This window comes from Cydia amplana, chromosome 13 (genome assembly GCF_948474715.1).
Source record: "Cydia amplana chromosome 13, ilCydAmpl1.1, whole genome shotgun sequence".
Lineage (NCBI taxonomy): Eukaryota > Metazoa > Arthropoda > Insecta > Lepidoptera > Tortricidae > Cydia > Cydia amplana.
This window is the reverse complement of record NC_086081.1, coordinates 3,413,185-3,429,124: the sequence shown is the minus strand read 5'-3', so window position 1 is coordinate 3,429,124 and position 15,940 is coordinate 3,413,185. Positions and strand designations below refer to the sequence as shown.

Sequence of the window (15,940 nt, the reverse complement as noted above, 5' to 3'; positions counted from 1 at the left end):
AGTTAGGGTAAAATTTCACTGGTATGAAGAGCTCATGCAGAGTATTATGATGGGATTTTTCAAATAAGAGATCCTAATTTGGAACAAAGAATGTTTGTAATTTTTTGTTTAGTTACGAAAATACCACACACACGTTTTCGTAATTTAGCAGATCTTTTAGAACTTACCACGAAGTATGTACAGAATAGGGAACTCTATCTATCCACCCAACTTAATCGAAATCTCAGAGAAAAACAATGGACAATGGACAATGGAAATAAAAGTCCAATAGAACAATTTTCGCAATCTTTCGCATATTTTGTCAGTTACCTGATAAAATTCACCACAACAGGCTACGCGAAACGTCGCTATCTGAATCCCCGTCAGGGACAGGCTTATCTGCTCACAAGGCCTGTCCATTGCTGTATCTGTGGTAAAAGGCTGTATAGCCTGTCCATTGCTGTATCTGTGGTAAGCCAACTGACTCTAAACAAACTGTAAACATGGCTTTTTGTATCCCACAAAGGTTTTCCGCGATCGTTCAATAGAAACTCGCGAACAAACTTAAATGATCGGACTATTCCTTGCAAAAAATATCGGAAATCTCGGAAAATAAACGACGCAATAATATTTACTAAACTTTGTTGCGTCTATTTGTTTTTCTCACCAAGCAGAAATAAACAGTATCTGTATATTAATATCTAGTGCCTCTATAAGCTGTAGAACTCGTGATAAGTTTAAGAAATGTAAAACTTACCTACTTCGTTGAATCATTATCACAGCGAACTCATAGACTAAAGCGTCAAAACATTACACAGGAAATATTGTCTTCGGTTACCGCGATAGTTACTCATGAAATAAAAGTATTAAAACGGATTATATCGCGTATATGAAATTTATTCTACATCCCGACGTTTCGAACCCTTTACAGCGTTCGTGGTCAACGGGTGACTAAGGAAAAACTACACTGTGCAAATCTACCCACTTACAAAATAATGAACCATCATAAACTATAAATTTTAAGGCCAGTTATACATACAAGTACAAGTACCATCAATTCAATATACGCGATATAATCCGTTTTAATAGTTTTATTTAATTACACAGGAAGTTTACGATCGGGCGGATTTTACTATCGGCCGCCGACATATACACTACCAAGCGCTGGGCTAGGGTTAGCCATACACGCGCCATATCAAGAAACGTCCACAGGCTGAAGGTCGCCGGGTGACGAGGGGACCCAAAGAGCGGAATCCTGAGATATTCAATTTCCTTGCTTTGGTTCGCCGTCTGTCTGAAGAACGCTAGTCAGATTGGGTACAGTAGGACCGCTTGTTAGAAAAGGGTTAATATATTGTGTTTCACTCGGGAGCAAAGTTAGCTTAACCCTCGTGCCTTGAATAGGTTTGTTTTTAGGATCAAATGTCTATATGGGACCCATTGCATTAAAGCAATACAAAAGTCAGAAATGATAGTCAAAAGTCTGACACTCATACTTCACTCGCGAAACGCCCCTAACAAAACGATAAGTGAACGGGACGTCAAGGTCACTGAGAGTCCATCTTGAAGTAATGAACAAAACAAGAAAATTGCGTTTTTGTCGGTGAAATATCGCGTTTATGTATATAGTTGCTTTACAATATTTCTTTGGATAAAATGTGAGGTATCGAATGGTAATGGTAATGAACTTATTTCGTTACTAGAAGTTAAAAAAAAACTTAAATTTTGAAACTTTCAGGTGCTGTAATTTTGTATTATTGCTATATATTTTTTTAATATCCACATTATTGTGATAAATTGTTCATTTGCTCTCTATTTTACTAGATTTTGTTATAAAATTCAACATGTGTCATCACCCCTATTGAAACTCTCGCAACGCGCAACGCTCAAGCTACCGTACTGTACCGTCTTGTCTTACTATAGCTTTTAAACATATTAGTGGAACTTAACAAATAGGCGCAAACTTGGAGCGTGCGAGTCTCTGGATGCCTTCTAAAGGCCCTTTAACAATGTACGAAATTTGATTACGATTTCGGTAAAAATATATAGGTATAAAGTCAACTGCTACATTACTGTTGCGGCGTCGTTGTTGCCTCTGCTGTATCTGTCAATTATTTTATTTTAGTTATTTATTATACACAACATAACCACAGGGCGGACACGCCATACATCAAAAATCATTTACACGCGTCATTGTGTTTGTGTGGGTAAGTCGCTATACTGAGAGGACGCCAGAAGTCCGCCAGATTCCTGTCGCGGCCAGTGGCGGTGCGAAGTAATGAGAGTCGGGGCGGTGCGTGTCCGTTCTGTATGATAATACTATTACTTATTCTGTGACAGAACTTACAGTTTTTTTTGTTAAGGACAAAGCTCCACAAAACTACATTTGTTTGACTGTGGAGTCTCACTATTCTATACTAATTTCCTCGATTGACATTACTGCCGCGATTATGACGTCCATTCCGTCACTCATTTTATCAAGGAAATAAACAAGCCGCAACAGTAATGCTGCTGCGGTTGGCAACAAGTAGTTCTACCAGTCTAGAATAGTTTCCTGACAATTATTGTGCCACAATGCTATTCTCGCAAGAAAAAGCTGGTATGGTAACGTTATACGATAATGTTATAGCGAGTTTTTAATACAATTTTTGCATACGAAATGAAACGTTAGATCCTTAAAAAAGATTAATTAAAAAAAACGGTCAAGTGCGAGTCGGGGGTCCCGTTCCAAGGGTTCCGTACATTAAGTCGGACTCACGCTTGACTGCAATTTTCTAATAGGTTTTCCTGTCATCTATATGTAAAGAACTATTTTGTGTGTTTTTTTTCAAAATTTTAGACCTATTAGTTTCGGAGATAAAGGGGGAGAATAGTCGGACAGACAGACATACATACAGACGCACGAGTGATTCTATAAGGGTTCCGTTTTTTTCCTTTTGAGGTACGGAACCCTAAAAAAGTCATAATATTACCCGCGCGTGCTACTCGAACTAAAATCCGATTTTCAAACCGAGAAACACGTAACATGTAAATACCCCTTAACTTTCCCAACCATGTTCAGGATACGAGTAGAGCCTCTTAATTGCAAATTGTCTTCGAATTACTTGTGATACCGCCTAAATAGTATGTTCCTTGGAAACATATGGCTGTTATTAATACTAGTAGTTTATGTAACTGCTACATAATGAAAGGCATTATAATATGAGTGTGGGTTAATAAAACGAGCCGTAAGCGAGTCTGCTTTATCTATGTACACACATATTATAAAATTCAATTTGATTTGGTTTTAAGAGGCGACAGGAGTGGTCATTTCTCCATACAAACGTACTCGACTGTTTCCTCCGTGGGTTTTGAAGCTAGAGCAATGATTTTTTTCAACACATATTAATATTGTCAATATCTGTGTCGGACCGTTTTGCTTTTTTTGATATTTTTGTTTTTTAAGGCGCTGCATTGAGCTCTTCAAAAATGGCCAAAATGGCCTAATTGATAATGCCGCAATGAGAAGCGTGGTATTCAAAACTGATATCAATTAGCCAAAAAAGCAAAGCGGTCCGACACAGATAATTTCATAATCATTTAGATTTCCAAATTTGGTTACGATTGGTTAAGTTTTGGAGGAGGAAACAGTCGAGTACGAAACCTCGATTTTTGAGATTTTTACGCATTTTTTCGCCTTGTCCTTGTCGCACTAGTTTTAGGAGCCGCTTCCGTTAGCGAGACGGGTATATTTACATAAAATATTTAAATCTCAGCTCCTGTTTCGGCTGAGGTTCTACCAAGTGGACACTAAACATAGTGCGGCGTCAAGGCAGACCAAGACAAGACAGGCAGACAAGAGTTTTCCTTTCATTAAGGAACTTATACACGTTCCAACGATCACGCTTCATATACGCCGATCGCTCGTGTGCGTAAGTCATCAAAGGGACCCTTTCCAATTTGTATAATGTTTCGAGTCCACTGGTTTGAATATTCGGGAAACATGTGAAACGAAATGTCATTACGAGAGACTTATTAAAAAACGATTGCTTTAGGGCCGGTACAGACGGACTGCAACCCGACTGCAACTTGTATGGGAACTGCAGGTTGATGTTGCAATAGGGTATTTGAAATTTTTTTATGAATGGTATCAGTCGATCAGGTTTGTTTTGAGGATCAAATGTCTGTATGGGACCCATTGTCTTCTTCTTAAAGCAAAACAAAAGTCACAAATGATGGTCAAAGTCTGGCACCCGCACTTTACTGATGAAACGCTTCTAAAAAAATGGTAAATACATCGTGACGTCACCATGTAATGTTATATAAGCCGTTTCGTGAAATATTTCGTTTATGGATATTGTTGCCATACAATATTCTTTAAATAAAATATAAGGAATCGAATGGTACCATTATTTTTTTCCTGTTTGGTCTGAGTTTAAGGTCATGTATTTTTTTGATAAATTGCTCATTTTCTATCTATTTAACAATATTTAGTTATCAAGATTTGAGATCAACCCTATTGGCGTGCAGTTCACAAAAGAATAAAAATTTACCTGTTTTCATTGTTCTTACGAATAACTGATTGCCGTATTCGAACTTCAAGATATTCACAAGAGACGACACGTACTGGATCCATTCTAGATACGTTATAGAAAGATTTCAACTAGTTCTCTTTTGCAGCGCAATTCGGGAAACCAATGTCACTTTTACGTTAGATAGAGTTAGATATCTATTAGATGTGAATTGGATCTCAGGAAGTCATATCTTGTGGAAATCGTTCAAGAGTATCTCCAGAATCGCGCAAATGTCAAATTTGACAGGTTAGATCTTAAACATATCGTTATCGTATCTTGGTGATGTCTAAAAGATATCTATTTCATAATCCGAATCGGGTCCTCATTGTTTTTAAATCTATTATTTTTGTTTGCAGATCGTTTCAAAGAACATGAAAGCGAATTCAAGAACTTCACTCGAAACTAGGTAAGTTTCCTTCAAGCTCAGCGTTGGACAATTGAAAACGGGAGAAGTGTTTTGATAGTTTTTAATTACTTTGTGTTTAAGTAAAAGGTGAGCTTTAGAACGTTCGAATTTCTAAAGCCCAGTGTGACTACCACCAGTTTGGCACTGACATAAACGCTATCGAGAACGTAACTTACTTTACGTCACGCTACGCGAGGAGAATATCTCACTTCCTGGCCAAGGCAAGACGTAAAACTTTAGACAAACCACGGGCGGTAATTCGTAAAGCCCCAGATCGCATATTTAAGGCATATTTATATTACACACCTGCTATCTGGAGCATTCACGAATTCATCTCCCTAGGTAAGTATGTAATGTACTACATAATTGTAGTACAGTACATAAGTATGGTGCTACTTTACCGCCCTAGTGAGGTAACTAGCACAATACGTGCCTATGTCGAAAATTTAAAGAGCCATATGTACTGTAAAACGTTGTACAATACACGTGCGAAAAGGTGTTTCGCATTTCCTACTTTTCGCCCTTGTTTCGTAATGTACTATTCTATGCATCTCACTCGTAATCGCATACTTATTAGACATTATCGTACTAGTATATGCTGTATATGTCCGTTTTGACAATTGACACTGTCAGTGACTCTTGGTACGGGTAAAAGAAATACCTATGCAAGAGAGATATGAGTTTGTGTGTAAATCTTTGGTACTTAATACCTTCTGCAGCTTTCGCGATAAAGAGCCTCGAAGCAAAGCCTCGAAACGGCAGCGTCGATAGCATAATCCGCTTGAAATGAGGCGCTTGCCGCAAATGGCAAGCTATATACGAGAATGCAGTAAAGTGTCATTCTATGGAACTTGCTAACTATGTAAACAAAAGTCAATTGACATTCAGAGACCATTTTAATATGGCGGTTTATTTACATAGCAAGTTCCATAGAATGACACTTTCGTAGGTAGTAGTAGTAGTCACCGTACAATTGTAAACACTCGTCAGTTTACAATCTCGTTATTTAAATTATAAACTGACAATAGGAAGATTGCAACCTAACCTTAGGTATATCATATTTTCGTTTCGATTAAAGTTTTGGACGAGCTTAACAGTTTCCTTTCAAAATTTTAATCAATTCGATTATGCATATTTCAAAACCGGGTGATTTGTTTCTGTAACGTCCAAAACGAGAGTCGGAGGTAGAAAAATAACCCGGTTTTGAGTCCCGTATATATTCCCATATTACATTTAAATACGTTTGTGTAAAAATCGTCGGGTTCCGCTGCGTGACGTCACAGGGACAATGTAAACATCCTGACGACTTGACTTTAGGCCAAATTGCTACGGCCCCACGGTGTAAGCTTAAGACAGTTGTTTAACTTGAGACAGAACTTAAATTAGAATTATTCGCCTTAAATACAGCACTTTTCGCCTTATTACAAAGGAGGAAAGTGCAAAAGTGTAAACATATCTTCAACGTCGTCTATACAGCGAGCTGGTAAAGTCGGGCGTGGCTCACAAGTACCTACAAAGAGCACTGCATACGGCTCACACCAATTTTGGTGTCTAGCCATAGTAGTTGCCGCACACCGCTACGGAACGGCGTACTACTCGCGCTTGCGCCACCTAGCGGTCATATCTGTCGTAATAGACGCCTTTTGTTAGAGAGTGGTGAATCATCGGTACCTAGTACTATTGTTTATTCTGTGGTAAAGTTTTTAACGTGAAGTTTTACAGCTTTATAATGTACAGCTTTAAAATACGCCAGAGCATTAGTCAGGTCCTATAATAGTCATAGTAGTATTAGTAGTTATTTTACTGACAGCAATATTGTCACTGTTGCCCGGTAGCCACTATATCGTAATGTAATATGCTCACAACATACGCCGACCGGGTTTAATACGAACGTTTGGCGAAAATTCTGTCCCACTATAGTTTGGCTTAATTGTCCAACTGTGTATAAATGTTCTTATGATTTAGATATAAACATGGCCTTAAATAAATGGTATTATAATTATACTAACGAGTTTACGTAAAAGTTTTAAGTGTGAGTTTGATATCCATACTCAACAGCTGGGTTATCTATTTAACACATATTGTGATTATACTCCGTTTAAGCTATCTTCTTTGCAACAGCATTAGTAATTAAGTGATCATTCTGATGAACTATAAAGCGTCGGTTGCGCTTAAACCATAATATTACTGATGTCAAAGGCATTATATGTCACTTTTTTATTTAAACTTTGTTGCACAATTAAAATAAGTAGGTACATATGGAGAAATTATAATTATTTCTATACCAGACAACCGTAGGGCAAAATAGAAATTTAGCAAAGTACATAGGTGCAGCGACTGCAGCGAGAATAATATTTTATTAATAGTCAGGAAAACTATTAACTAAGCACCCCTGTATAAAAAATGGGTCTCTATTGTTTCCCAAAAAGTTTTAAGGGATAATATATTGTTTACCCGCATTTTCGTTATCCTGAAAAGTTAACGGTTTCAGTTTTAGGACTAATGATAATATGACAAACAATACATTATGACTTAAAACTTTATGGGAAAAAACCTCTTTAAACCCTTACCTCCAACAAACCTCTATAAAAATGTATGCAGGGGTGCTAGAGTCAGTCCATGAAAAGTCTGCAGCGGATTTGATAGCCCACGCAGTGCACGTGTTATTTTAAACGTCAAAATTCTATGAAATTATGACGCATAAATGACACTTGCACTGCGTAGGCTAACAAATCCGCTGCAGACTTTTCTTGGTCCGACTCTATGATAGTTTTGTTAATGTATAAGAGAATTCCTCTTCCATACAATACATGACTAATTTTCATATATGATATCAATCGATCGGGTTTGTTTTTAGGATCAAATGTCTGTATGGGACCCATTGCATTAAAGTAACACAAAAATCAGAAATTGTAGTCAAAGGCCGACAGTCGCACTTCACTCGCGAAACGCCCTATACAAAACGGCAAGGGAACGTGACGTCAAGGTCTCTGGGAGCCCATCTTGTAGTATGGACAAAACAAGAAAATTGCGTTTTTGTCGGTGAAATATTGCGTTTATGTATATAGTTGCTGTACAATATTTTTTTGGATGAAATGTAAGGAATCGAATGGCACCCTTACTTTTATCGTTTTTGGAAGTTAAAAAAAAACTTAAATTTTGCAACTTTCAGATCCTGTATTTTTGTAATTTTTCAATATTTTATTTTAATATCCACATTATTGTGATAAATTGCTCGTGTGCTATCTATTTTACTAGATTTTGTTATAAAATTCAACATGTGTCATCATCCCTATTCGAGTCATATGACACAGTATAAAAAAACAGCAAACAGTACTTAGTATCAGCACTAATGCAGCCATATATCTTTCCTCGTGTCAAATAGATATCGAAACCTCATGCGACATATCGTGATAGTTTGAGTTAGTTCAGTTTGATTTATTACTTCGCTAATGCCAAAGTTCCGGGCTTGGAATAGTTTACAGTTTGAACCAAATATAATACTGTTTGAAATCTAAACTAGGGTAGACCGAGGCGAATCGGATCACCGGGGAAATCGGATCAAAATAAGCATTTTTATCAAATTTGAAAAATCGTGGTTAGTTACAGCCAGCCAAGCCCACTAGCCCTACAGCCCTACTAGTAATATAATTATTTTGAATGATTCACGGTTAGTTTCACTAGACTTATATCGACCGGGATAATACGATTACCTTTTGTATTGTTTTCAGTTACCCGTGAACAAGATGCATATTATGTAACTGCGTCGAAATATCGGGAGCTCAAAAACAATACAAAAGGTAATCACGGTTCATAACCCGATCGATATAAGTCTAGTGAAATGGAATATGTCCTTTAAAAATCACATTGGGCGGGACGAGGCTAGTGAGTAGTCTATGCAAGACTATTATTACAGAATCCACGTGCCGGGGTAGTGTTTGCCGAGGTACCCGCGGGAAATATGCAGCGCGGTTAAAGGGACCACACGTTTGACCTATAAAGTTAGAAAAGGTTATGTAACAATTCTGCCGCTTTTATTATTTTATAGTCGTTTATGTGACTGCTTCATAATGAAGGGCATTAAAATATACGAGTGTTTTAATGATTAGATTATTTTATTTTATTTCATAATATAAATTACAGTACTAATTTGCCTAAGCCTTTATAAGAATTCACATCACGATCGTCAAAAACTACAAATTCTCTATTTAGTTATGTACAGCTACATACCTACATACAATGCTTTATCTAAATATACACATTATAAGCTCTCTATGACGTGTTCAGGAACCGCATGTTACGACCGCCATTGTGGCATTTAATCACACTGTTTGCAATTGATATTTCATTTCAAATATAAAAACTCATTTATTTTAATATACACCGTGTTTTTATTGAATTCCGTTAACTTCGGGGTATGTTTAAGTACGTTTAAGAGAACTAAACGGCATAGTTAATTTAAAAAAAAAAATTTTTTTGCTTTTTTTACAAAAAAAAATTAAGTTTAAAAACGAATTAAATGTAGCATATAGCGTTGTTGTAACACGGGCTTTACATTTAACTCAACCAAACAATTGAAATCTGTGACATATCAATGTCATTTCGAACATCGATCGACTGAGATTGTACTTAAGTTTAGTAGCAAATGTATGAACCATTCTAAACACTAATCAATATGTAAACCGGCCCTAAAGCAAGTGTACACGCTTGTAGAGGCCATAAAGGAAAAAAATAAATTATTGATTATCTCCGAAATGGAGTTAATTAGAATATCGGTGTCTTTGAGAAAGTTACTTGATTTAAGCTCAGGAATGCACCCTTGAAATTAACGGAAATCAAAAAAAACACGGTGTATAATAAAGCCAAAAATTAAATACGTCATCCCGACTAATAGGTAACCTACTAGAAATAAATAATTATTGATTACCGTAAAACGAGGTAACTTTAGGAAATTTTGGGGATACTTTGATAGTTTTAAAACTGCCACTAAATTATCATTATTCATTATTTTCTCGAACTGTTCGTGTAACAAGTTAGATTATTATACATATTTGTTTACCTACTACTAAAAAATCCGAATAAAAATATGTAACGGCTGAAAAACTGAAATATCGAAGTCGCCCCTGCATTTGAAAGTCACCCCGGTTTACGGTACCTATGTATATTTGTAATAAAATATTACATTGATATGTTGTTACTCGCGGCGCATCTCCTTTGTTTGCACCGACAACATAATATCAAAATGCGTTCAAATTGACATTCAATTTATAAATTCGAATCGTCCTCCCAGCCACGATGTAGCGAAAAATGCGAAATTGAAAAACTTACAACGCTCAAAGTTGACAGTGTTTTATTAATATCAAAAGTTGGAATGCTTTGCCCTTGGAAACCTCGGCGTTTTTGTGTAGAATTTTAATGTATACACAAAACTACCTCAGGGAATGAATGAGTTGCCTTGCCAAAGAGTTTTTAAATTAATGTATCTAGCCGGCGAGGTTTACATAAGATGTTTGGCTTTTAAATGGTCTGCGGCACAAAGATTCCTTAGAAACAGCTTCATTTATCATAAACTTGGGGACAGACTATATAGGACAGGCAGACTTTCTTAGGGATTTATGTATTTTTTAATTAATAATATATTTCGTTGAAATATATCATTTTTATTTTTCCAGATTTTATCATAGACCAGGCCCCAATTTCACATCGGTGCTTGAAATAATTGGAGAAATAAGCAAGGAGAAGGGGGTTGCTGATGACGGAATTAGCCACATTGACCTTATCTGTATTTATAATTGGGATTTGGATTTTAATTTATTTTTTCTATACCTGGAAAACGTGTTTCCCGGACCGGTGTTTGTCTATACCTTCAAAAATAGAAATCAACCCCACCACGCGTAATAACATTCACAATAAGTTTCATATTACAGTGTTTGTATACTTCTATAGTATTAGGCTGTATATACATTAAGGGTTGAGATGAAACTCGCATACGAAGGGTTGTTTGTGGTGGCACCAGTAGCTTCGTAGGCCAGGGTTGGCCGCGTCCATCACAGCACAGTGAGGCTCTTTCGGGTTGCTGTAACATAGCGATCCAATATTTTAGCACAAATATTTGATGCCGGCTGTACACACTCGTCGAGACACCCCGAGACAGGCCGAGAACGAGTGTGTACATACTGCTCCCTTCTCGTCTCGCTTTTCCTCGTCTCGCCTCGCGATTCTCTGCTTGGATCAGAGCGGTGCCGGGACTCTCGGAGAGACTCTCGACGAGTGTGTACAGTCGACATTATATACGACTTTTTATACGGTAGTAAAAACAAAATTATTTAATATAATTGTGAACATACAACAACTAAAGTGTCATTCTATGGAACTTGCTAACTATGTAAACAAACCGCCATATTGAAATTGTCTCTGAATGTCAATTTATTTACTAGTGACTTTGGTTTACATAGTTAGCAAGTTCCATAAAATTACACTTTAAACAATACTTTTATTACACAAAATACTATTAAATACAAATAGCATATATTGCCAAACGACATTCTCTACCAGTTAACCATAGAGCCGAACACTCCGAACAGAGCAAACATTGGATTAAATAATAGTAATAAAATAAAATATACTTAAAAACAATACTGTTCCCGCTTACCTGCTTTTCTCACCGTTCCCTTTGGCCCACGTCGAAAAACCAGTATTTTCTATGTCCTCTCCTGCAAATGAGAATTGTGGTGATAAAATTTGAACCAAGTAAAATCATAATCGTATCGATAATCGGTTAGAGCAAATAATGTTTAATCGTAGTTGAGCCAAAGGTCGACCGGTCAGTAAACAAAGCAAATGATGTCTATATCACTCTAAAGGTGACATTCGGATATCAACTTCAGCTGCATTACTGTTGTCTCCTTGGGCGTCCGCTAGCTGACGCGGTTGCACGGAGCAGATTAACGAAAAATAGTATGAGCAACCACGTGTGCGACAGATTTACCTACAATGGCACCCGTGTGTGCTTTTTATTGCTTTTCTAGACATGGAAAAGGCATTTGATCGTGTTCCTCGTCCGACAATCTGGTGGAGTCTTCGGAAGAAAAATATCCCAGAGAGGTACATTGACATAATAGCTGACATGTACAGAAACGTATAATCGGTAATTCGAACCACAATTAGGGTTTGCAATCCGGATCCGAAATGTATGAAATTATCCGGATCTGGATCCGGATCTGCGGATATTCCCATACATTTCGGATCCGTCGTGCAAACCCTAACCACAATGAAGGGGTACATCAAGGTTCTGTGCTAAGTCCATACCTCTTCTGCCTGGTGATGGATGCACTCACTGAGCATGCCCAAACCATGGACATTTATTTGTTACGCAGACGATGTAGCTATCTGTACACCATCCCGAGAAGAGTTAGAAGTAGCTCTCGGTGACTGGAAACGTCAGTTGAAGGCGGGCGGCCTGATGCTGAGCATCGCGAAATCCCAATACATGGTCACAGAATAAATAATAGTACTAAGTACAGAAGACTCATTCTCTAACAAAACGCGTCTGTTACGATCAGCACAGATATGGCCGCTAGGTGGCGACAGCGCCACGCGCGACTTATGGCTTTCCCCAAAATTGGGACCGAACGGATGTACTTTTAGCTACCTGTAGCAAAGCGACTAAATCGATGAGTGAGACACGCCTGACATGGTGTGTAACGAACCAAACCAGCTTGAAGACCCTCTCGTTATCGACGAACAGCAAGTCACTCGGTGTGACGAATACAGGTATTTGGGTACCATGGTGCGCAGCTCAGGAAAATTGGAGGTGAACTTGCAGCACCGGATTGCCGCTGCCTGGCTGAAGTGGCGGAATGTCACTGGCGTTACCTGTGATCGGAGGATGCCCGTGAAGCTTAAGGGCCTAGTCTATAAGAGCATAATAAGACCGGTTCTAACCTATGGGAGTGAAACATGGGCTATGACGCAGAGCCATATCCGATCTGTCCAAGTCGCCGTAATGACGATGCTTCGGTGGATGTGCGGAGTAACGAGGCTCGATAAGATACGCAACGAGTACGTTCGCGGTAGTCTCGGAGTACGTGATATCGCCGATAAGCTACAAGAGAGCCGACTGAGATGGTTTGGACACGTAAAAAGAAGATCTCCTGATTACATCGGGAATGTTGCTATGGATCTGAACATTGTTGGGTCCAGAGGAAGAGGAAAACCGAAGATGAGATGGGCGGACACCATAGCAAAAGACATGAGGGCCTGCGACGTTTCAGTAGACGACACGTCCGATCGCGCGAAGTGGAGAGAAAAGATCAGAAAAGCAGACCCCACAATGATGCGAATAATAATGCTGAGGAGAGAGAGAGACACCCCAGTGTGCGCGCGAGCTCCAAGCACCCACCCATATAATGCTGTACATTTATTTACTTTATTTAATAAACTAAAGTAGAAACGGGCCGCGATGGTCTTTTTATTTTAAAAATCGGAACCCTGAAGAAACTAGGTGACCCCTGTCCTACACTCACCATCTACATTCCTCCACGCTGGCTCCTCAACGCTACTGATGCCGACCCACGCCAGCAGCCTGCTGCCGGTCCAGCCGATGATGCTGGGATAATGCATCTTCCGGATCAGACCTTGGATCACGTTGAACTCATCCTGAAATAGAGTTGTTCCAGACATCCATACTAATATTATGGTAAGGACATTTATTTGTGTGATGACCTCAGATATTTGTTCCTGAGTCATGGGTGCTTTCTATGCATATAAGTATGTATTTGTCTATATATGTACGTATATCGTCACCTAGCACCCATAGTAAAAGCTTTGCTTAGTTTGAGGCTAGGTTGATCTGTCTAAGATATGCCCTGATATTTATTTATTTATTATAGGCATTTCTGTTAAATTTTCAACACGCTTAAACTGCTGAACCGATTTGGACAAAATTTGGTATGGAGATATTTTAGGTCCCGATAAATGACATAAGGTAGTTTTTATTAATCATCATCATCATCACTCCAAACAGACGAAGTCGCGGTTAGAAGCTAGTATTAAATTTATTAAAGCCGGTCGTATAAGGTCATACTTGGGGTATTTCATGAACAAAGCGACTGTGCGGTTTAAGAGGAATTTCCTTCCGCGGACGCTCCGGCTGCGGAATGAGCTCCTTGCCGAGGTTTTCCCAGGCGGGTCGTATGCTTGTTTGCCACAGACGTGGTATAAAAAAATGTTACCTGGGATTTAGGCACCGCTAGCTTGCCGCTGTTGTTCAAGCACGTCTGCTTCGCGTCCTGCCATGTCGCCGCACTGTACATCAACTTGTAGCTTCTGCCTAACTTTGAGTTTTCTACATAGTCTGAAATATAAACCATAGTTTTAATGTGGTCATATAAAAAATGTGTATTGTATGTGGTCATCAGTCATATAACTAAAGTAATTTTTTAAATTAACCGTATTCCCCCATTTTTTTGTATGTAAAAGTTACAGTAGAGATGTCCTAATTTGGCACTTTTAATGTCAAGAAGTCTATTATCTTTTAGTTAGTGTCGTAAAATGCTCTGTCAAAGTTTTCCCTCTGTGTGGCTACCACCAGTTTGGCACTGACATAAACACCATCGAGAACGTAATTTACTGTCTATGCACAGTCTATAAGAGTACGAGCGAGATGTATAGAAAGTAAATTACGTTCTCGATAGCGTATATGTCAGTTTTGACACTGTCAGTGACTCATGGTACGGGCTCTCGTTTCAATATGACATTGCGTAACATTCATTAAATTACTTTACCAATACGATCACACAACACAGACGATGCCAGTAACATCACACCCAGTAGATACCTGGAAATAAAAATGAGATAATCCTAAAATCTAAAATCTTCATTTAGATATTTAGATTGGTCACTCCATACATTTAAACCCATTTATAATAAGTTTTTAGCGAGCTTTGAGAAAATTTATTTGTAATAAGATGTATTAAACCCAAAGTACTAAGTACTAAGTTTTAACAACATCCCATACAACTTATGTCTTTCCCATCACGGGGCAATGATGTTCCTGACTTTTGGGAGCCGAAGCCAACACGTAGAGCCCCTTTTGACACTTTAACTTATAGGAAACTGATGTATTGAGTAAGCAATTTCTGCATACTTATGTATCATAAATAAGCAGAAATTGCTAATCTATGACACATATTGACGAAGCGACAATATTGACACTGCTATTGCACACAGTATGTATATATATGTATGTACACTGGTATGTTCAACTTGTAAACATATTATTCTCGTAGATCGTCATCCTCTCCAAAGCGGTCAACTGTCAAGTGTAAATGATAAACTCACCTCATATCGGCAGCTTCGTATCGCGACGCGACACCTAATGAGTCGATAAAAACTGATTCGCTTTTATAGGCATGCGGGTACTGGAGTAGAGAGACAAACCAGAGTAACAGCTTCATAAATTCATACAGCCATTTTGTGTGCCGCTTCCGCAATTACTAAAAATGCGCTTAGTAACAACGTCCACACTATTAATTGAAAATTCGTTAACTTTGTTAAACATATACAGGATGTAATATCAGCAAAAAATTAACTATTGGCTATACTCCTCAAACTGACCAACATTTGTTCAGCGACTTTAAAAAATAACTTGTGTTTTGATATTAATACACTTTAAAGTTTTTTCTAATACGCAATGTATTGCGGTTTAATTTTTTGCTCGTTTTATAGACCACACCCGGTACCTATAAGGTCCAACGATGATCAGCTAACAATTGTTGCTAATGTAATTACTTATCCACTTAGTTCGTTTAGTATATATAGGTGACTAGGGTTTTAGAAGTGAACGATAATACGAAATACTACTTAAAGAGTTCACGATATTATCATGTTTTGTTAGTAATTGTCGACATTTTTATTGAATTAAAGCCCATCAGATATTTTCTTCTTTACATGCAATTTCTTACAATGTTATAAAAAGCTGTAGGTAACTCTGTTTCTATTC

General features: G+C 38.0%; 1 protein-coding gene across 1 annotated transcript; it reads right to left on the bottom strand.

Annotated features, from left to right (window-relative positions):
- Positions 1-10,902: 10,902 nt before the first annotated feature.
- LOC134653233 (secretory phospholipase A2 receptor-like) lies at positions 10,903-15,318 on the bottom strand. The gene is made up of 6 exons (XM_063508560.1): positions 15,280-15,318; positions 14,724-14,776; positions 14,172-14,293; positions 13,464-13,596; positions 11,591-11,651; positions 10,903-11,014 (listed from the first exon to the last, which is right to left on the bottom strand). Exons 1-6 carry the CDS (start codon positions 15,282-15,284, stop codon positions 10,903-10,905), a joined length of 486 nt encoding a protein of 161 aa, XP_063364630.1. The 5' UTR covers positions 15,285-15,318.
- Between the last annotated feature and the right edge of the window lie 622 nt (positions 15,319-15,940).